The sequence below is a fragment of the Rhagoletis pomonella genome, unplaced genomic scaffold, assembly GCF_013731165.1.
Source record: "Rhagoletis pomonella isolate Grant_MI unplaced genomic scaffold, Rhpom_1.0 Rhpom_scaffold_00006, whole genome shotgun sequence".
NCBI classification, from domain to species: Eukaryota; Metazoa; Arthropoda; class Insecta; order Diptera; family Tephritidae; genus Rhagoletis; species Rhagoletis pomonella.
The window spans coordinates 69,178,294-69,202,459 of NW_023458560.1; the positions used below are offsets into that span (position 1 = coordinate 69,178,294).

At 33.8% G+C, this 24,166-nt stretch overlaps 1 protein-coding gene across 1 annotated transcript in view; it reads right to left on the reverse strand.

Annotated features, from left to right (window-relative positions):
- Positions 1-23,545, reverse strand: part of LOC118741741 (pollen-specific leucine-rich repeat extensin-like protein 4) — a 27,465-nt gene extending 3,920 nt beyond the window's left edge. The window contains exons 1-2 of the mRNA XM_036473714.1: positions 23,416-23,545; positions 20,883-21,100 (exon numbers count right to left, since the gene is read on the reverse strand). Coding sequence (XP_036329607.1) covers positions 20,883-21,100; positions 23,416-23,433 — 236 coding nt within the window. The 5' untranslated portion in view covers positions 23,434-23,545. The remainder of the gene's footprint in view (positions 1-20,882; positions 21,101-23,415) is intronic.
- Between the last annotated feature and the right edge of the window lie 621 nt (positions 23,546-24,166).

Sequence of the window (24,166 nt, forward strand, 5' to 3'; positions counted from 1 at the left end):
TACAATTAGTTGTCAGTTACATAGTTGGTTGAGTGGTTTATTCTCTAGTAAATTAGCAGCATATTAAATACAAATTAGACTTAAAAAATTACAATTTCTACTCACACTGGTTTCGCTCCGTGAACAATGTAAAGAAGAAAGAAATTTTCGGAGGCACCCGCATTTATATCTTCTACAACCATAAGTACCTAAGTTATCTAAAACAACTGTTTTGAAATACATGAATACGCTCTTACAAAGACATACATAAATTCCGCTACTTTTGTTCAGCAACATTTCTTGGGTTGCCATCATCGACACACTACATTATTTAAATTTTATTGTAGCAGAAAGAAAAGTGAAAAAGTAGTAAGAAATAATCTAAAGTAGTTTAAATCTCATAGTAGTAGTATCTAAAACTGGACATTCTTTAGCGTACAAAGCAAATACAAATCAAAAGTAATTTTTCTACTCCTCTTTTGAAGCGTTTACGTTATTACCTTTTATTTAAATTCCTACGCCCTAATCAGTGGCTGCTTTCATTTGATAGTACTCGTATGCTATTAGTTTATTATACTTTCACTTTTTTAATAAAAAACTCTAAAATAAATACATTGAAAACAGAATAGTAGTAAAAAATAGCACGCAATGGTTTCATTCACGTGGTAGAAAAAATAAGTAAATGGTTACCCAGTGAACTCCCAAAAATTTGAGAATTACTTTTCTACTCTTTTTTTGAAATTACATACTACTTTATTTAATTTTGCGAAATTGCCCCTTTAGTAGATTTTAATCGTGTTTGCTGACAAAAAGTATCAGAAATGAATTAGCAGTAGAAACTAAAGTAAATAGTAGTTGATGTGAAATTGAAAATAGTAATGGGAAAGTTAAGAACTCTATTCATCTGCACTCAAAATCTAAGAACTACTTTTCTACTCCTACTTTGAAATTCGCTTTCTTATTACTAGTCCCGCTTGCTAAGAAAAAGTATTAAAAATGAATTAGTAGAAATTAAAGTAAATAGTAGTAGATGTGAAAGTGAAAATAGTAGTGGGAAATTTTAGAATACTATTAATCCGCTCCAAAGAATATTTTATCGCGCTTGATTTTATTCAATTTCCACCAAATTCATCCAATTCATTAAATCATATTCACCATTTTTCTTTCATATTTATAACGGACTGCATTCGTCGCAAAGTCACTTATATACGGTCTTAATGAGCTGTGCACAGTGCTAAAATCGCAGTGCCACTTATTTAAATTTATTTTATTTTAGTATCGCTTTTTCGCTATTCTCTTTTCATTATTACTATGATTACTATGCTTTTACCACCTCACCGCACGTCAAGACAAGTCAAGACAATCAAGACGAGCACTGTTCATTATGAACGTATGTTGTATATTTCTTTATTTGCACCTATGCAAATGAGCCAACACCCCGCATTGTTAATGTGAAATCATTTAATATATTCCTATACGCTTCAAGCAATTCATTAAAGTCAATTGTGATTAGTTGTGGAGCAGAAATATTAAACAAAAAATAAACCGCAAAATGCTGCAAGTTTTGAAAAAATAATAAAATGGGTAATGTAGCCGACATTATTAGCACTTGTAATGACTACAACAAACATATGTACGTGAATATGTATGCATAGAAAATTAGTAATTACAACAGCGTACAAATTAGTGCAACACTGTCTGTTTGTTGGCTGCAGCAGCTGCTGCGATTACAAAAACAACATTATAAGCTTAGTAAAGCGCCTCTGTGATTTTTCCCTTCATCTGCATGTGTGTGTGTGTGTGTGTTTCATATATTTAACGCTCATGCGTTTGTCCCATGCCATATTGCAATCGCTCCCATTATTAATTTTCGTTATTTAGTTATTTTTCATTTTGTCAAGTCATTCACTTCTCTCATTTTGCATGTGATCCCATATTTCAACATCGCTCCCCACTTAATATTCAAAGTTTGCGCAAACGTCTGTTTTTTTTTGTCCCAAGCGCAATTAGATCCTGCTGGAAAGGAGGTGTGAAACCAATGTTGCGACAACTTGTGGCTGTTGCAACTGCCACAGTACGTACATATGTACCACCCGCCGACAATTTGCTATTGCAATTTATGCGATTTTCCCGCGACTAAATAAAGATGCGTCTGGCAGCTCGGCTGACTGCCGCCACATTTAAAACGCATAGCTTTAATTGGTTTAATTTTCTATGAATGAGTGAGTAGAGAAAAATTTAGTGCGCAGACGCAGCCACCGTAGAAGTTGTACATATGTGCGTGCTTGTGGTACTCAGTTGAGAAATTGGCACACTTTTCTGCGGCTACCTGGCTGCTTTGGCTGCCTGTTGCTTTCGCAAGCGATCCAATTTGAATTTTCCAGCGCTGTATGCTGCTTGAGTTGAAGAGGCGCATGACTATGAGATGCTCAATGCTTGGCTGATTTTGTTGGAGTTGGGATGAGCAACACATGGCGTTTTGTGGGATTATAAGTTAGGCTTTACTGGCTTGCCTCTGCTTGATGAATGAATGATGCCAGCAAGTCTAGCCCACCTTCACTGCTTGTTTGCTTGACTGAGCGATTACTATCTTTGCCCTCTGGTAATCTGACCCGTACGAAATATGCCTAACTACCCAAAAATAAAGTAACTGTATTTATATTCACATTGTGTTTTTTTTGCGTTTCATTTTCTGAAACTTTAGCTTTGCTACTAAGTGTTTGCTCATGCAGTTAAGCTCATTAATTACGCTTCATACACACGGAGTTAGGTGACCACATAAAAAATAATTTGGTATGGGATTTGCATTGTGATAATTCGCCGATGTCATGAGGTATATATTAAAAAAATATATATATACATATTCCAAAGTTATCGTTGCTATTTATTTGTAAACCATTTTTTGAGTTTGCTTATCATTTTTTTAATTAAACGATCTACTACTATTTTTAGTACTATTTTACCCCTAACCTTTCTATGAACTTTTTGCGATATTTTTCATTGTCTTTATGAATATGCTTATCATTATTTAATTTAAAAAAATCTATTACTATTTAATACTACTATTTTTTCAACTGTTTTAAAAAAACTCTGAATATATTTATTTTGAATATAGTTATCTTTGCAAGTATATATTTTCTTACTACTTTTTTGCCGTATAACCTCTTACTTCGATCTGCCGAATAGGTTTATTTTCTTGAGATAATTTTTAAAATGCTTTTATGTAATAACAATCTTTTATCCACTATTTTAGCAGTGTACACATATCCTTACCTTAGTATAGAACCTATCTCAAATCGTAGCTAAAATGCAAAAAGCCGTAACTAACTAGGCATCATAATCAATCAAAAAATCTATTTTGAATATGTATAAAAGAAATATTAATTTCTGAGTTCTCAAAAATTAACTTCCATAGATTTCTAGGTTAATACTAAAATTAGAAAAAAACCGTAATAGAAATAATAATACGTTTTATACACCTTGTCAGCTGCTAAATGTAAATGTGCTCTCTGTATATTTTCAAAGCAAATATTCGTATGGATATTAATTTAACACTATCGTAAATCAAAAAAGTATCTTTCTACTACTTATTTAAAACTGTAAAAAATCTTATCGTAAACACAAAACAACCGACTAAATGCTAATATTTGTAAGGGGCCACCCTCGACGTGCCACTTTCTGATAAAGTTGTTAGCCTCCTCCTTTTGAAGTCTGTTACGTACGTTAAAGCACTTTTCTACTACTCTATTGAAGAAATCAAAACTTGGTTGAATTGCTATTGCTTTCCAAGTGTAGTTTTATAATATGTTCACTTTAGAAAAATAGTAGTAGAAAAAGACGTGAAAAAGCATTACAAAAATATTAGTAGTTTTTCCTCAGCTGATTTGTTAGCAGTGTTAAAATATGGTAGTAACACCAAAAGCAAAAAAGTAGAAAAAATAGTTCTATACATATTTATGTACATGCTTATTTAACTATTACTCTTTTGGTTCGCTTTTTTTATTAGATCTATACACCAGTATTAAACTTCATACTTTTTTTTGTATTTTCGATCTTTGAAAAAGTTATTAGTTCAGAGATGTGTTTTACTAGTAGTGAACTACTGCCACTGTTGCCACTACTACTACTACTACTACTACTATTGCTTTTCTTTTGCTTTTAGTATCATGTTTTTAAATACGCATCCGAAAATAATAGACTTTATTAATATTTTTTCCACTTTTCTCATCTATTTACTACACTTTTTTCAACCCAATTTCTATAGAGCCTAAAATTTTTCAACCCTTTGTCTACTGTTTTTTTTTCAACTTCTTACTAGTGTTCTCCAAATTTTTACTACTTTTTTATCAACCTTTTCTACAACTTTTTATAATTTTTTCTACTACTTTTTAGACCCTTTTCACAATTATTTTTTCACTGCATAGTTCGAACACATTCTCGAAACTCTCTTTTTCAATACCTTTGTGGAATAATTTATTTTCATTATTAAAATCACCTTTTTGTAACGTTATACCAGCAAAAGTGATGAGACTTAATCTCAGTAAAAAATAACAAAATAAATAATTTGATATGGCTGCAATTTGGTACTACATTTTAGCCATTAGCTAATTTTTCTTTCCGTTTGCACTTTTCTCGACCTTTCTGCAATTTCATCCGCATTTTTTTTTGCGCTCAAACACCTTTAATGCCTTTCACTACGAAACCACTACTCTAGCAATGGCTAGCCGATTATTTTGAAGAGTATCATCAAACCAAAAAAAAAGTGAAAAAGATTCGATAGCGAAGAGTGAACTGTCTGTTCAACGCAACGAGAGATTCATCAGCGTGACTTTTGTAAGAAAATAAGCGAATTATTTTGCTATCACAATTTTGGTGTTGCTGTTGTCATTACGTTTTTGTTTTGTTTTGTTTTGTTGCTGTTTAGGTATAGGCTTAAAGCGAAAAAGTAACAATCTTGAATGTTGGAAAAAAATGAGGATGCTAAAGTAAACACAAATTGTGAAGGGAAACATAAAATTTATGGAGATAATGGTGACTTTTACTTTCCGAAAAAATTAAACTAAACATAACTAAAATAAATTTAAATGCAATGCTTAATAAATTTAACTAGAAAGTAGTAGCAAATAAATATTGCATTTCAAAACACTTAAAGTATTTTTTCTAATTTTGATTCCAATTAAGCTACAGAAAGGCGTTTTGGCTAAACATTTTCACTTCTGTTAGTGTAAACAATCCTTCAAACTAAGTAAGCAAAGCAAAAGGTGTGTTTGCTATTTTAATTTCTCAGATTTTATTTTCATAGTTTTCTTTTTGCCAAAGACACTTGCTGCAATGGCGTGGGCGATGACAGCACATTAGTACATATCAGTAGCATGTATTTCCTTGATATCTTCGCTATTTGTTTATTTTTTATTTTTTTTTATTTTTGCTGAAAATTTTCATGCTTTATTATTACTCAAGAAAGCATGACATCTCGTCGGTCGAGCGCCGTTGCCTCTCAACATCACACACCCACTTTCAGAAACATATGTATTAGGGCGGGTCGATTTAAAAATCGCTCATTGCTCTGTGAAAATCGTATTCTAGGCATCAAAATAAAAAACTTTGCCGAAGGAACCATACCTCTAAAACGAATTCTGATGTCCCCCAATTTGGGTCGAACTTTTGGGTAGGGGCAAATTTTGAAAAATCCCACTTTGACCCATTTAGAGTGCTCCAATCGAGTCCAAATGTATGACCGACCCCCACTAACTTTGGACGGCCGATCCACCCATGCCAGTGGCACACCCCCTGGAACTCCCCTGGGGGGTTCCCCATACAATCATTTCAAAAAATCACCATTTTTGGCCTTTACATGAAAAAATCAGCTAAATGGCTATGTTATTTCTTTATTTTTATTTATTTATTTATAATAATATTTATTATTTATTTATAATAATATCTACTTTTTCTCTTAAGAAATTTATTTAGTCAGAACATATGTAAATGAAAAAATTAATTTAAGTGAGTTATAGAAAAGAAACTAAAAAAATTATTGTTTGAAGTCCTTTTTACTTTCAAGTCTGGGCAATTTCGCACGGCTCTCTAATGTCGTCGCCATAACAGCCTCTACATTTTCCGGTATAACCCGTTTGGAAACGCTAGCTAGCAATTGAACATGTCGTTCCGTTCTTTGTATGTGTGATGGAATTTTTGGATCATTAAACGGTCTTGATTTAAATATTCTTTCAATGTATCGTACGGAATGCTTCGCGTGAATGGTGGTTCAAATACGATATTTATATCATTCAAATTGATCATTTCCGTATAACTTGTGCAATTAAAGTTTATATCTGGTTTTTTATAAACTCTAAGTTCCATTGGCTCGTCAACATCGGTTCGATAGCGTAGAATTTTCTTGATGGCACAGTCGCGCTTTTCTTTGCTATCATCAAACATCATTGATAACAAGATATTTTCCGAATGCGCATAATATGAATTATCTTTAAATACTTGATTGACAATTTTGCGTAAACGAGGTTCTAGAAATCGTGACCAACCAATGAACTTGAAAAATAATGCACTGCCGTACACGACAGAGCTGTAATACTTGATATTGAAGTACATTGGCACATAACATTTAATTATAAATTCAACCAGAATTCTTAAATTTGCATCTGGATTTTCCGTTTTCACATATAATCGCAATAATCTAGCGGCCTTGGTGAGCCACCGAGAATGTACAATTTTCCCTGGTTTGATGTTAGCCAGATCCACCGGAACCACGCCGGTAGAAATTGCATGGGCCATGTCGTATAAGTACTTCGAATCGAGGGAAAATTCAATTTTTTCTGGAGCAGGGGGCATATTTTGCAACTCAATTTTCTGGAAGCCGTCCACCACCAGAAAATATATAATAATAAAATAATTAAAAATGGTTGACAATTATAATAAATGAGTGATAGCAATAACTTACCGGAAGAGTTTCACAAGTTTCGATTTGACGGCTCAGTTTTCCGGTTGCCGATCTTGGTCCAGTGCTGGTTGATTTATCCAAAGCTTCAAACAAATGCCGAAACGGAAGTTCGTTGAAGTGTAGAAGGCAAACGAACCAATGCAATGGTCTTTTTAACAGCAATTCGAATCGTCGTATAATTCCACCGTGTGGGCCAGTGTTTGTTGGCTCACCGTCAGTGCATATTCCAATTAATGCATCCAGTGATATATTTTTATCGTTGAAAAACCCATTTAATTTGGTTGTTTTGTATTCAGCGGTTTCATGTTCCAGTCTTACGTAACCAATCAATTCAGAATTGGGTTCTCTCAAAATAACATGATGAGGTTCTTTTACCATCCTAGTATGATACTTCTCATCAATTTTATCTATCGTTAAAGTATCATCTTTTCTGCCATCGAATGAAAACGCTAACAAATTGGTATCATCTAACCGTTTGCGAAGCACTTCTTGTCTGCATTTCTCTTTTTCTCTGCGAACTTTCGATTTATCCATGATGAGAGGTTTCCCATGCTTATCTTAATCAAAGTTAAAACAATCGCAACTCTCTGTGTATTGTGAACTTGTGCTTCTATCCATATCTTCTTGAACCGGTGGCGGTGCGTATGTTGAATCATCGGGATCTTGGTATGTTGGCATTGATGACATAGACGTTGCTCCTTGCTCTTCAGTTTCCATCACAAATGCATCCATTGTTAGTCTTCTCGGATTATGTTGATCGTGCATGAACTCTTTAAGGCGTTCGAGAACCCAGCCGCATGCACATGGAGCTGCCTTCAAATCGCATTTACATGTTCCAATGTAAAAAATTGTTTCCAGAGATTTTACATACTCTGTAAATTGTTGGGTGTTGTTTCTTCTCTTGATTTGCTCTTGATACTTGTCAAGCAATTTATTCAATTTATTAAATACACTTTTTTTCAGCATTATTTCCATACCAAGTTTTTCCCAAATTCCAATCAACTTATCTTGTACTTGACTAGAGAATGATTTATGGGAAAACTTTTTTGTTCTGTTTTAGCACGTTCGCTTAAGTAAAAATAATATCTCAAGATATCCAGATGGGTTGGTAAATTAAGATCAGTTAAATCAGTAGACACACCAAAAACAGTAACATCATGCTTGGGTATATGACTCATTGGGTTTTCGATAGTTGTTGATGTAGTTGCTTCATCTTGCGGTGTAGAGGATGGTGGATTCATTGTAAACTTTTTGATTTGGAATGGCCACTTCACTTATTATTTTTTTTGAAATATTTTTTATCTGAAATTAGCACTTCACACTTTGAGTTCTTCACAACGACTTAATGCATTCACAAAAACTGTTGCGTTATATATGGTCTACGAGACGAGGTAATAAGAATGAAATGGTAATTTCAATTCTACCTGCTGTGTCTTGTGGTGGCTTAAAAAAAACAACTCAAGCAATTTTACGATCTGCAATTGTGTCACAGTGATACCTTCATTGTTTAAAAGGGTTGCGGTGCATTCCAGTGATACCTTAATTGTTAAAATGGTTGCAAAAAACGCGCATTTCTTAAGAAGGTGCCTTAAAATACCCACAAAAAGGGTTGTAAAAACAACCTTCATTTCTTAAGTAGGTGCTATAAAAAAACTACACAAGTAAGTTTACGACATGCAGCTGTGTCTTAAAAAACGCACACAAGCAATTTTCCGATTTGCAATTGTGTCACAGTGATAGCATCATTTTTTAAAACGGTTGAATAAAAAACCCACACAACTATGTTTACGACATGCAAATGCATCACAGTGATGCCTTGGTTTTAAAAGGGTTGTAAAAACGCTAATTTCTAATAATTTTTTTTAATTTCTTTTCTATTACTAAGTTAAATTTATTTTTTCATTTACATATGTTCTGACTAAATAAATTTCTAAAGAGAAAAATAAACTCCAAAAACAAAAAACAAAGGCATTTCGCTGATTTTTTCATGTAAAGTGCAAAACCGGCGATTTTTTGAAATGTTTGTATGGTGAACCCCCAGGGGGTTCCAGGGGGTGTGCCACTGGCATCGGTGGGTCGGGCCTCCAAAATTAGTGGGGGTCGGTCATACATTTGGACTCGATTGGATCACTCTAAATGGGTCAAAGTGGGATTTTTCAAAATTTGCCCCTACCCAAAAGTTCGACCCATATTGGGGGACATCAGAATTCGTTTTAGAGGTATGGTTCCTTCGGCAAAGTTTCTTATTTTGATCCCTAGAATATGATTTTCACAGAGCAATGGGCGATTTTTTTGCCTCCCCACAAATCGACCCGGCCTAATATGTATGTATGTGTGTATGAATGAATTTTGCGCGAGGCTATAGGCAAGCATAAGTGAGCCATCAGTGATTGCTTAAGGTGTTCTTACACGATATGTATTTGCATGTGTACATGCCACTTTTTACATATGGAAATGTCAGCATATCGTGTAAAGGCAAATTCGATTTGTTTCTGTACAAAGCAGATGTACGTACATACGAAATAGAAATGTTTCTATTTTCATCTGACACACAGATAGAATCATCTGAGTTTAGTTTATTTCGTTTTCAAAGAACGTGTTTTTAAATAGTTAAATAAAGACTGTGAATTTGACAGACATACGCAACTACATACGTATTGAAAAAGTCACATTTACAGATGCAAATACATATCGTGTAAGAACACCTTTAGCGCAGATGTTTTTTTTTGTTTTGGTTTTTTCATTTTTCCTTGTTTTCATTTTTCCGCTAGTTGGTTTATCTAAGCACTTAATATTCACTTCTCACTTTCCTGTGAATGGAATGACTTTTGATTATTTAAACTTTTTTTATTTAGATATTTTACTTCTTTGCCGGAAAATTGTAAAAAAAGGTGGAGGAATTTTTTAAATATATAGACTTATAAATTGATGAGAGTAAATAAATATTTTAATATGGGAGTGATGGGCACTACGGTCTTTGGCTGTATCTGGCCCTATTAGGGATCTCCTAAATAATTTATAACCATTGCAATATTTCCTTTGTTGTACCCATTCAACCGCCTCAAAAATTCTTTTCTCAGTAAAACTTTCTAAACTTCTTCAGTTTGATACCCATATTGGTATTCAATTAATCTTTTCAATTAACTTAAATTAAAATTTTCAAAGAGGTGGCAACCTTCCACAAAAATATTTTCGGCTGTAAGCCTTCTTAAATCTCTTTCTTTCGACAGCCATATTTCAATTTACTTCAACTGCAAGTTTCAAACAGGTGGCAACACTCAAATTTTTAATTTTCATTTCTGCATTTCAAGTTAAACCTCTAGCATCGGGAAAAGCTGCATTTAATTGCATGCAAGAGTTTTCGAGTGATGCGCATACAAACATACAGACAGACAGACAAAAATTCTAAAAACTCTTGATTTGGCTTCTGTTGCTCTAATAAAGACCCTCCATATTGATTTTTCTTTAATATCTATAATGTACAGATATCGACCTGTTAAAATTGTATTATATGGATAGATGATTAAGTTCAATTTTTATCAATAAAACCCAATCCCCGTGCAGGGAAGAAACTTGAGCTAAAATGAGATCTGTAGCGATTACTGCTAATTATTATCTACAGATGAGATCTAAGCTGTAAGCTCTGATTCCACGTGCCTACATGCCGTTTAATTTCGCTTCATTGGGCGTAGGACCATAGGATTCTCGTTGATAATTGAATGCTACTTAAGAAACAATGATCTCAATCTTTAGAAAATTTGAAGCCCTTATTTCAAACAATAACTGCTCCTTTTCCGAATAAACATCCACTTGCATACATATATATAAGTATTGCCAAAGTTTTTAATACAACAAAAACGGCACAGATTTATATCACTCTCGCCCAAGATGAGCCTATCCTTTCTTACCGCCTATATAAATAAAATCTAAAAAAATCTTTAATTATCTCTACTAGCGCAAACAAACCATTTAATTAAAAAACATTACATAGCAATTATTAAATATATGTTTTCCACCTTTCCGAAAACTACCGCTACACGATAAGCCAGGGTGTATAAATTTTAAGTAAATTAGCGTGCTTAAATTTCGAAATATTGCAGTTTCAAGCATTTCTGAAATATACCGTTATATGAAAAGCGTGGCATGCACAATAACCATACCGAGTTTGGTTGAAATTGCTAGAACGGTTAGCGAGATACATATATGTGATCATAAGTGGGCGGTGCCACGCCCATTTTCCAAAATTGTATCATAAGCGTATTTCTTGGTAAAAAATTTTAGCAACCATCAATTTTGAATAAATTAGCTTTAATATTTACTGATTTATCGAGGATTTCGTATTTTTCTAAATTACCGTTATATGGGATGTGGGCGTGGTTATTGTCCAATTTTAAAAATGTTCGGCCATTTGGTATGTTGTAGCAGGACCAACAACTGTGCCAAGTTTGGAAGAAATTGGTGCAGCGGTTACCAAGATATACGCATGTAACCATAAGTGGGCGTGGCTACGCCCATTTTCCAAAAATTTGTAATATTCTTATTTTTCGTCTAAAAGTTATTGTAAATACCAATTTTGAGTGAATTATCTTCAGTAGTTACCAAAATATCGCACTTTTCGTATTTCTGAAAATTACCGTTATATGGGAGGTAGGCGTGGTTATTGTCCGATTTCGCCCATTTTCAATACCGTCTGTCCCATGCCCAAAAGAAGTCCACGTACCAAGTTTCGTTAAGATATCTCAATTTTTACTCGAGTTATCGTGTGCACAGACGGACGGACGGACGGACGGACAGACAGTCACCGCTTAATCGATTTCTCTTTTCATTCTGATCATTTATGTATACATTTGTCTATATCTATCTCGATTCGTTTTGCCTGTTACAAACAACCGTTATGTGAACAAAGTTGTAATACCCTTGTGCACAAGTGCGCTCGGGTATAAAAATGCAGCAAACCTAGAAAAGCGTAAACTATTTAAACTACTTTTACAGCTAAGGCAAATACCGGCACGTGCTGCTTAACGCCCATGGCGACAATGTAGTTGCCTGCCGCCTTATGTGGCACACTGAAAAATTTAACAACAACAACAACAGCATAAAATATCTACTTGAATTTTTGTGTACTTCCTGATTGCAGCTTACACTACATTTACGTTACGGATTTGGGTGTTGCGATGTTATCGCTCGCTTTTTGTTGCCGGTGATGATGGTACTAGTCTCTTGTACTACATAGTCGCCCATAACGCTTAGGAGTGTTATACATAGTTTCAACGTTAAATTGAAGACATAAATAGTCATACATAGTGCATGCAGAGTATTTATTATTTTGGCTGAACTAATTACTCTTAAGCAACTAATACACCTACAAATAATTTCATTTACATAAGTATGCACATATACATATGTACTTGTAAACGTGTAGATTAAAGCCTAAATTTCTCGCCTTCGTAATTAAATAATTAAAATTGGAAATTTAGCTGAAACAGTGTGACAAATGCAAAATATTTGCAAGAAAATTTCTCTGCCTCAGCATTTTGATATCAGGGAGTAATTTGTGCAACAACGCCGAAGAAACGCAGCTGCTGATATTTTATTGCACACTTAATTCATCATAGGAACTTTAGAGTGAACATTTTCGCATTGAACTTCTACATTTTATGCTTGTTTCCCAGTATTACAATGAGTTTTACTGTTTACATGTTTAATTTAGTTAGTTAAACTATTGGGAGTAGAAGAAAAAATAACACTGCGACCTAAAAAATCGTTTGTATCCCCAAAGGGAGCTCCTACATTTGAATATTTTGATGCCTTATTTTTCATAATTCTAACGATTCGATAATAGACAATTTTAAGTGCACTTATCACAGAGAATTGCTCTGAGATCTCATCGCCTTCAAGGCAGACCTAGTGTTCTTACGCTGTAGACAAACCTATTCAGTGCATATGGAAGCATTTATGTGTTTATGTTGGAGCGAATAGGTATCACGTCTCAACGTTTATAATAGCTCTAACTTAAACGCATTCTACTGGGGACGTCTCTCGCTTCGGTAGCTGATTTTGGTCGAGTTAAATAAAGAACACCAGTCGCCCTCCTTCAGGCTTCTGGTCTTTCAATCGTACCATCAATCTTTCCCTGCTCCCATTAGTGGGTATATCGTTGAGAACTTTCAGGGCTGCAGCAATCGGGTTTATCCCTACGACTTGATCAAGCCAGCGAAGTGCGAAAGCCCTAAAATCGTTCGTAGAACATTTCTCTTGGAAACTGCGAGTGGCTAATGAAACTTTCACCAGTTATCTGCTAAAAATAGCGATTTAGAGGTATACCCAGGTAAGACGATGATACAAATTCTAACATGAAAGGAACTTCAGGCCTTGCCACTATTTTAGGCAAGTCAACGGTAATCTGAGTACCCATCAATAGATACCAACTATTGTATAGGTATCCTCATTGAACATCGATAAATAAAAAGTTGTGATATCAACTCGGCAGGATTTGTGCCTCACACCATGACTTATGCCATAGGTTCATACATATAGGGCTCCAAAACTCAAAGAGATAATCGGGGTAGTGGTTTTCTCCACCGGCCTAACGTTATTGACATCTCTTCGAATCCATGATCGCTGCAATGTATATCTGACGCAAATGTTGGACAAAATGAAAACAATACCTTCTGAAAATTTTTTAAGAGAAAAAAAAAATTTACAAAAGTCTCCGCAACGTTCTGGCAAAGAACAAAGTGGTAACAAAAGTATAAGGAACTTTCACTCGAAGAATAATTCGGGAACTAAAGTTTCAGGAACGTTCGCACAAAGAACCAAAGGGGATTAAATCTTCTCTGAACTATTCGTGAAGAATGATAGTGAGAACAATCTTTTTCTCATAGCGCTGCATTCGTTTGAAATGTTTGAATATTAAAATTAATCAAAAAAGCACTGAAATATAATTATGCAAATTATGTCAACGAAAGACTTAAGACACGAACTTTTCTTGCAAAGAAAAAGGAAAATTGTTCCATAGTTGGTGAGTTCCTTTTCTCAGGCTTCGAACTAAAAATCTTGCTCCCCTCTGAAACGATTTTCATCGCAACACGCAGCAACGTTAAGTTCTCAAATCTTTTGTTCTGGTTTTATTCGCCAGCTGAATGTTGCCCAAACATTTGTTCTTATTTTACCCTCCTTTAAAACGGTGTCGATACTTTCGTTCTCGCTGGAAACGTTCCATAAAGTATCGTTACCATTCTGTTTGTCTTGAGAACGTTAACGAGAGTTTTGTTCGCATTTTGTTTTTTACGGAAATATTCCCGAACCCTTATTCCCGTTTAGTTCTTTTATGGGAACGTTCTAGACACTACATTGACTCGGTCCCTGCTGTAGCAAATGTTTGTTATAATATGTTTAAGAAACCTAAGGTAAAGTCTTCCTTGCCCCTGTGATTAGCATATGCTAATATGTAGTAGAAATATGTAGTTTTTAGCATTTTCTAACAAAAGTGTAATTTTGAGTTGTGTCACCTTTAAATACCGTGTACGACTTGAAAGTTTTAGTCTGAACATATTTGCGTCGTTAGCTGGGTAGTCAAATATAGTCAACTGTGATGTTGGTTACTCCACGAAAATTAAAAGTTTTCTAAAAAATCACAAAACATCTTCCATCCCTTCTGAGTATTGGTTGGTCTCTGTTTCCCCACTAGTTCATGCTACTAGACTTAGTTTAAGACTTGCAAATCCATTCGATCATGAATACCCTAGGATCGCATACAAATGATGGTAACCAAAATGGAAGTCAAGAAAGTCGTAAAAAATTTAACAAAATGTTACTGAGCAGGAAAGAAGAATTTGCGCGCGCTATTGCAACACCGACAGTAACTAGCCTCTTCTACCATGTCAATGGGAAATTCCGATTAATGCAAACTGCAGCTGCTCAACATAAGCCAACTAATGTAATCCTACGCGTTCCCACCTGACATTTGCTCAATTTTCTTTCAACTCGATAAATCATGAAACTCTTTTGTAGTAATTAGCATTTGGACACTTCCTCATTTCGCAAATGTTTTCCTTTCTTACCAGCATCTTTTTATATTAATTATACAGACATCAATCAGTTAGTGCTAGCAGTCGGAATGTTAAATAGCGTTAAACTATGTAGTATTGTGAAATTTAATTTACATATGTAATTGCAGCTGTACACACGTAGCGTCATTTAACACCTGCTCTTCAAAAGCAAATTTAACAACAATAAAAGATTTTCAAGTGTTACTGTACCATGAAATCATCGAATGCTTCCTTTCACCGCAGAGTGATCCTAAAAATGATACTCATTACTAAATACTCGAAATGCACAAACTTGCATCTAACTTGCACACACATATGTATGTATGCAAGTACATATGCACAATGAATTGAAATTAAAATAAGGAAGTTGATTACGTCACGTTATTGTCTTCCGATATGAATTTACAAAATTAAATTAAACAGGAATTTGATTTGACTTCAAAATAGTTAGTGAAAAACATGAATCCTTTGCATATTTACTATGTATGTTGTTGGCAAAGAAAATGCAGCTGCGGCATAAAAATATACGAGCAGCTTTAATAAAACCGACTGCAATTGTCAGTCAGTCAGTGGAACAATCATAAAATAGTTATAAAATGTTAATGTAAAGCTTAGTGATCTTTATTTTTTTTTGTTAGCACAATTTTGCATCTTTTTCAAACAGCCATAAAAAATATCGGACGCCAATTGTCACTCTCTCAACTGCCATTGCCGCGTTCGCCTGTCAGTCGAATGCGTTCAACTCGTTTGCTTTGTCTTATTGCCATCTCCATCAGCGCCGTCGCTGACATTGTGACAATTGCGGGTGACGCTGTCAGCACTGGTTTCATTTTTTTTTTTGGAAATTTTTTGAAAAACTTGTACATAGGTTCAAGTCATTTAACTTACTTTTATTGGTGCTAAGTTCAATGAGCATGCACAGTTTCCGCATTGGTGCGGTGAATTCATTTTAATTCGTTTTAAAGCTTGCTGTAATTGTTTTGCCGAGATTCGTTTTTTTTGTTCATTTATTTTTGTTTTTAGGTCATAAGGAAGCAGCGTTTAACTAAAGTATCACTAGCTTTGCAGTATTTAAAAAAACAGGAAAACTAGTAAACAACAATCGGACTGATTATTGGTATTTTTTTATTAGTCATTTCTTAATTAAGTGCATACATTAGGGTGATACAAAAATGCATGAAAAAAGTAAAGTCGGAATTTGTATGCTCTCGCCCCCCTATTATTGTTCTATGCCGAAAAAAGTATACGCCTACTTTTCTATTTTGAAATTAAAAATTATTTAGAGGTCGCTCAAAGCGCCGAGGTGCATCGGAATCTTTATTTCGTGAAAAGGTAAGATACTAAAATCCTTATATAAGTATTTAATTTTAAATAGGGCAAAAGCCTTTTTTCTTTTTTCTTGAGTTAAAAAAAAATCAACTCTGGAGTTTTCTCTAAGTGAATAAGTCAGCATTTTTGCGATATGACAAATTTGATGCAGTTCAACAGAGCTCCTTTACACGAACCGATCTGCATCAAAATTTTCATACCGAAAAAGTGCTAACATATATGAAAATGAATATGTGCATAAAATTTTAATATGCAACACTTTGGAAACGTCGCAAAATGTGTTGAAATCGAAATTTGTTGAAGACAGAGTGTCAACAAAACATATGTATGTATAATTAAAAATTACAAATGAATGTACATATGTATGTATGTATGTTTTGAACACACGTTTCATACAGACATTAATCCGACTATAAAATGTACAAAAACCGAGGTTTGCTTGTTTTCTTGCATATTAATAATGTAATTATGTGTGTGTATGAATGTATCTACTTTGCACTCATCTTGGCTGGGAAGCTCACAAATTTTGCTGAACAAACATTAGGAGCGTTCCTTATCTCCCAGAAATAGTCAGAAAAAGTCCGAAGTAGTCAGATTTAGTCCAAAAAGCGTTCCTTAACTCGGAAATGACAGCAAAAATGAGAGAGCAACAGTCAGTGAGAGTGACTCTCATCAGTCCGAAGTAGTCAGATTTAGTCAGAAGAATTTTTTCTGGCAAAATCCTGAAAAGTGTCAAACTCAACTGAATTTAAATTAACGGAAATTAAAGAATACGCTAAAAGTGAGAATAATCTAAAAAGTAAAAGAAATGAATTGAAGTTGGAAGAAGGCAAAAAATAATTGATATAGCAAGTGTTTATTGTGCTTGTGCTTGTGTGAATGTGTTTTGTACATACATTTCTGTTCTTATTTGACGTTAGTTTTGTTGTTGCCATTCTTTGGACTAAAAATTTGGTTTTTCGCGTTCCTTTACTTTTCCTGTTATTCTCTTTTAGTGAGCGCATTTTGCTTACGCTCTGGCATTTTGACACTTTTCAGATTTTAGTCCAAAAAGATAAGGAATGAACCTATTTATTTACATGCATTTCGAAATTTCCACGTTTTTATTATTATTTAACTGCCGCACAGTTGTCGAAAAAAAAAACGAAAGAAAAAAAGCAAAGCAACAAATTGCAGTTGAAAAAATTTACAATTTATATGCGCGCACACATGCAACAAATTGTAGCGGTGGCAACATAAATTGCAACTTATAAATATGTATTTCATGCATTTTCATTTGCTACTAGCAAAGTGCCGCCGACATTTCTTACTGCTGCGAAGCGTTAAGTTGCATGCAACATGACAGTGCTTATAATGGTTTTTCCGTTAGATTTAGCCGCGTGCAAAGCGGAGGGAAATTTAGCGGCAAGTATGCAAGTAAGTCGCATTCCAACTGCATGCAATGCTTGTGCCGCATGGAAAGACTTGGAGGGATTTTTAGAAGGTCAAGAGGATTCTAAACGAGGGAGGGGAGGCTGAAGCTATAACGTTGTACAATTGAGGTACGCGACTAATTGTTCGTTTCATATTTTGTATGGAGTGGTGGTTTAGTGGCTAGTCACAATTCAGCGGAGTCCAAAGAATGCCTGACAGCATACAGAGATAAATGACATCCAGGCCAGCTCAGCCAATGAATATGTAGTCTTTGTTGAGAGTTTCCTGGTACTAAAAAGAAACTCTTTTCAGACGTAAATCCGCTCTGAATAAACCTCCAACTGAGATTTTGTGCACCGAAGCCATTAAATTGCATCGAATACCCAAATCTAAAGGAGGTTAGGTTGGGTCGGTCGTGACTTTGCAGTAACCAATAAGATCGAGAAGGTAAAGTACGTAACGACTAGAAGTCTAATATATTCCCTCTTAAGAGATAAAAGAAGCTTTTGTGAGCTTGCTTTTGCAAGCCAGTTAGTTAGTGTTATTTCTAGAAACCATACATTTGCGTTCTAGTTCAAGCCTTTCGTGCCTACTAAATTGTTTATAGGTCGTAGACCCCTTTTACCGCTTGTAGTTTGATCCACACACTTTCTATTCGTTCATCTGCTAAAAGATCGCCATCCTTGCCGAGTCTGTCTGCTCCTGGTAGCCAATGACGAAACCTCAGTTGTTGTTCGCTGTCAAAGTGCACTGTACCCTGCACTCTACCAGACTTTCCGAGGTAGCGATGTGCCTTTGACCTTCCACACAGGAACTCAATTAAATATTTTCGCAAACAGACAGACGGCGATTCCGACACTATTCTAATATGCCGTCAGATCGAAACTGGTGAAAGACTGCGGTAGAGGGGTGGCCTCATTTGCTTGTAGGTTCGAAATTATCTTAATGTGGATCGCAGCCATAAAGAGGTGAGACGGGGGGGCCTAGCGTCTAAAATCCACCTAAAGTCATGACCTCAAAACAAATTAGCCACATATAGCTAGGCGACAAATGAAAGTGTACACCTTGTTCTAATATAATATTCACAATTATTTTCATGCACAATTTTTTGCATTAAGTATTTATGAAAATATAGTTCATTCTATAATATAAACCATATGAATTAAAGTTTCACTATTTATATAAAGTCACCAAAAATTCAAAAAAATTGCATCAAAATTTTCCACTTTTTCTACAAAATTTTAGAGTATGCAGTTTTGTAGCCCAATTTTAGTCAAATGAAGTGCAAGTTTCAACCGGCTAAAAAATTGGTTTTTGAGAATTATTACTATTTTTTCTTTGAGACTGCTTTTGCTGTTCGACAGTAAACAGCCAATGTAAGGGTTCTTAAACTCAGAAAAAAGTCAGCTAATTATATTTCTCTCAACACGTGATTTGTTTATAGTTACATTATTTTTTAGCTGACTTTTCTTGGTATATATCTTTATCTGTTTTCGCGAGAATAGAGAGAAGCCGCTTTGGTTTTTACTGGCGCACTGGAATTTAGCTAACAACTCCATGTATTACTATTTACGAGTATACTGAAGCCGCATACTAAATACTACTCCGTGGATTATTTTTTAACTGTGAGAAATTTGTTTCATGTTCCTAATTATTGTAAGCAAAATGTCAGCCCTTACATACTTCTCGTGCATACTTTCATATTCTTGGGCTCAATGATCCTAAATGCTTCGCTAGAAGGGCTTCAAAAAGCTGTAATTGACGTACTACGTATTACACCTTTTCACATACTTTGATGGTGTCTACTGATCCTTGCTTAAGCATGAATATATCTAAGCAGATATAAGCAAATTTCACGAGTTCTAAGATTTCGACAAAAATGTGTTTCTGCATATAATTTAAAGGTGATTAAATATTGGCGTGGAAGATTTTTACACAGTATTCCTTATGCACATATACATTAATTTCTTCAAGTATATAACAATTTTAAACTGAGTTTCGAGTGTGCCAATAAAAATTGAAATAAATAAAAATTCTGAATTTTAGTTTCTCAAATCATAGTTATCTTCTACTCAATGTAAATTTTTTTTTTGTGTAATTTTTTTACACTAGATTCGTTGGTTTAGGCAAGAAAAAACTTTCCACCGTTTAATTTTAACTTTTTGTAGTATCTTAAATTATTGAAATAGAAAAAACCGTAAAATATCAAAAAATACAAAATAGCTATGCGAGATATTCTGCATGCTGGAATTTTTTTTTTAATTTGGTGGCACACTCCTGAAACCTCACAGTTATGTTGTATATGATGCCAACGTCCATTGCCTCTAATATGAGCATTCTATTTGAAAACTTTGCATAGCTATTTAAAAAAAAAAAACAATTATGTTTTTTTTTTGAGTGACAATGAAAAAATTAGTAATTTTAAAAAGATTTCAAGAAATGGATCATTTTGGTATAACAAAGTGAAAAATTGCGAGCTCTAAGCTTGTTGAAAACTAATCACTTATGTTAAGTATAAAACCACCCAATTACCCGTACACACATGTATATGTACATTTGCCATAGTTAACATAAGCCGACAAGTAAAATTTACAAATTACCCATTCAATTTAATTTTGTTGTTAACTGAGTACATAAATGGTGCTAAAAATATTCAATTGCCCCTTTATCTTTTACACTCGCAGCCGGTGTTTTAAATCAATAATAATTTTTTTATTGTTGCCTTGTCCGGCATTTCTATGATTTGTGTACGCGAATTTGGCCCCATTGACTTAGTTTATTATGGCTTTAAAGGAAATTGGCAATATCATTTTCCAATTTTAACAATTTTTACGGACAAAGCGGATAAATGTATGCAAGCTTACATGTGCTCAAAAATGTTTACATATTTACGTTCATATACTCGGTACATAAACACTCGTGTAAAAAATTAATATTTTAATTACGCTGTTCAGCAAACATACTTATAGATATGTATATGTAAGTAGTTCAATCTGCTCAAGGAGCGAATATTTTCTTCACTAAACCTATACATTCAGCATTAAACATTTGACTGCTACTGTATTCAAGATGTGTGCCAGATTATTTAAAAAAAAATCCTGATTTTCTCATATTAAATCCTTTCTGTTAGATTTTTCTTAAATGCACTGACTCACCTTGGTGCCTGATACTCACGCTCTGGTGGTGGCACATGCACATAGACATGCTTATGCACCACAGGCGGCTGCTGTGGTGGGCCATACACCGGCGGTGGTCCATAATTGCCGCTGGGCCCCGATGGCTGATAGCTGCTAGGTGGTGGCGCGCTATAACTGTCACGTGGTGGTTCAGGGCGTGCTGCCGCCAAGCCAGCTGCAATCAAAACAAGTAAAACCTGGAGGAGGGAAGAAAGTGGGTGATCAAAAATTGCGCACGTGGTTTTATTCAAAATACAGATAGACGTTATAAAAAAAATTATACAATCTATAAAAATATTAACATTTTCTTATTCTTAAGTGTTTAATGAAATTGGTTTTATTGTTTTTTGATGTCGATGGCTAATTTTTGGTCCGAGGTCTTAATATGATTTTTATAGTTATTTTATTATTTTGTTTTTTTATTTTTTGTTTTAATTAATTTTTAATATACTTTATTTTAATTTCTTTTTCAGACGTACATTTTTATGAACACAAAAAATTTAAATTAGTAAGTAATATAAATTTTTTATAATTATAATAAAATAATTTCGAGATATCTAAAAAATATTTTATTTACAATTCGTTTTTTTAATAAACGTTTTATTGAGAAATACAAATATATATCAAGATGTTATTTTTAGACTTATAAAGTGACCAAACTTTAGTTTAGATTTTCACCTTTTAATAGAAAAATTTTAAGAACTGGAAAATTTTTTATTGTTTGAATTTTCAAACTTAAGAATTTCATACTGTGATTATTATTAATCCAAAAAACAGCAAAGAATAAAAAAAGTTGAAGAAGATTTCTAAAAAATTCTATGCGAGTATCTTCACTTAACACTTACGTTTTAACTTTTGTTTTACCTTAGCAAGTTTGGAAATTGTATAAAATGAACTAAACTAAACTTCCTTAAAAAAATTTCGTCATAAAATTTTACTAAACTTTTTTCTTATTTTTATGTTTATGGATCAAAAATGTGTAAAAAACTTTAAAATCCAAAGGAGCTTTGAGCTGTTTACACTTATTACGAAAGCAGTGAAAAATTATTTTATTATTCGATTTTCATTTGAAAACTGACAGAAAGTAAAAAAAAAACATGTTTTTACTTTAATAAATATGTATATGTTCAAAAATGTGGTTTTTTCATGAAAATATTTTTCCTGTGCACGGTTTATTAAGTAAAGTGCTTACGAAAACAATTTCTTGCGCTGTCAAACATTTTATTTTTCTGGCAAAATTTGTTTTTTTTTCTTACTTTTTTCGATTTTCTTATGAAAACTGTCAGAAATAAAAAAATATAATTTTTTACTTTGATTTTTGGTGAAACCGGTAGTTAAATTTATAGTTTTTCATGGAAATATGTTTGCTGTGCACGGTTTATTAAGTAAAGTATTTACGAAAGTAATTTCTTGCGCTGTCAAACATTTTGGCTGCATTTCTTTATTCATTCTGAACGTTTGGAATAAACTTTTTTGTTTACTTATTCTTTAGAACATTCCTAATGATATGTTAACGTATATTTCAAACGCATTCTGTTTATTCCGCCTGTGAAATGGGATTATCCGGAATGTATAAAGAAACGCAGCCTTTATTTTTCTGGTAAAATTTATTTTTTTTTGTAATTTTTCAATTCTGTTATAATTGTTCAGCTAGCGGAACTTTTTTAAATTTTTATGAAGCTAATATTTTCTCGATTTGAGCTTATGTATGTAAATTAGACCGAGTTGATCCCCATACAAAAGATAAAAATGCATTTACCCTGTTTTGCACAAACTTCATAGAAAATTTTATTATTCACAAATTTTCCGAAATTTTAGAATACTGTTGTTTAAGAGTTTAAATGAGGCCGTGAGAGCAGAAGTGGCCGTTTACTTTTTTTTGTACATTTTTTGTATGGGTTAGGCCATTTCAGCTCTCACTCTTAAATTTATAGTTTCCTTTAATGACTTAATATAAACATTTATTTGAATTGAAAATTTATTTCAAAAAGTTCTTGAGCTTTTTACAATTTTGTTTTTTGGAAAAAAAAATTAAAATTAAAAAATTTAGTTTTCAAATGTTGTTTTTTATTTCTGATCCCATTTTTAGGAGCATTTATCTTTGACAAAATTATTATTACTGTTCTGATTAGATTTCCATAATTTTTTGGCTTTTGTATGCATTTCTTTTTTTTTTTGAAAATATTATATAATAGTAAAAAACTTTATTTTTTTTTGTTTCACTTATTTGTTGTTTGCTTTTTAATCCCAGCAGAATTTTTAAAAAATTATTAACATAAATATATGTATATATATATATTTTTAATTGTTTTTAATTTTTTAATTTTATTATTATTATTATTTTTGGTTGTTTTAATATTTTTTCAGAGTATGTTCCACACTACATTTATTATATTCCTTAAACATTACGTATTGCTGGTTCTATTTTTCCCCCAAAATAAGTCTTTCCAAATTCATAGAGAACTTTAAAAAAATCACTTCAATAAAAAAATTAACTTTTTATTTCACGTACCGCACAATAACGCTTCATTTTGTTTGAGGTCTTCGAAAATCAAAAAAAGTTTCTTCGAGAAGGAGGAGTCTTAAGGATGCTCGGCGCTTTGCTTCTACAGAGGGCTTACTACAAATACACTGTACGGCGCGGCGCGTCTTTCTGCATAACTCTGCTGCGGGATGTGTCGCTTATATAGGTACGCTTCGCAAAAACTCTTTCGGCTAGCAAGCGGCAACGAAGGCGCAGAGCAAATAATCTGCGCATGCGTAGCGCCAGCACTACGGTGGGTGGTAGCGACGGCGAGTGGAGTGCCAAGAGCGGCAAACTTGCAGCAGCGCAAACTGAAGAAGACTTCAGCTGTTGAACTGTTTTATTTTCATTGCTGCCAATGTTACTGTTGCTGCCTTCTCCTGTTGTTGCTGCTGGTTTTGTGGATCGTAAGCGATCACTTTCGGTTTCATTGCTAAACCAAAAATCCAAAACCCAAACAGCGACTCTCAGCAGCTTTGCGGCACTTAACGTTTAAGGTTTGGTTTTATTGTTTTTAGTTTCAGTTTCATTTTCATTTCCATTTCATTGTTACTAATATTACTGTTATTGTTTTAAGACCGCGCATTGACGCGATCCCCTGCCTCACCTGCTTTAATGATCATTAAGCTGTACTTCATTGGACACGTTTTGGCGCTCTTTAGTTTGTTTTTATTTTCCACTAAAGCTCGGAACACTTTGACGACAGCAAGCGACAAGCAGCATCTGTCAAATTTTAAAT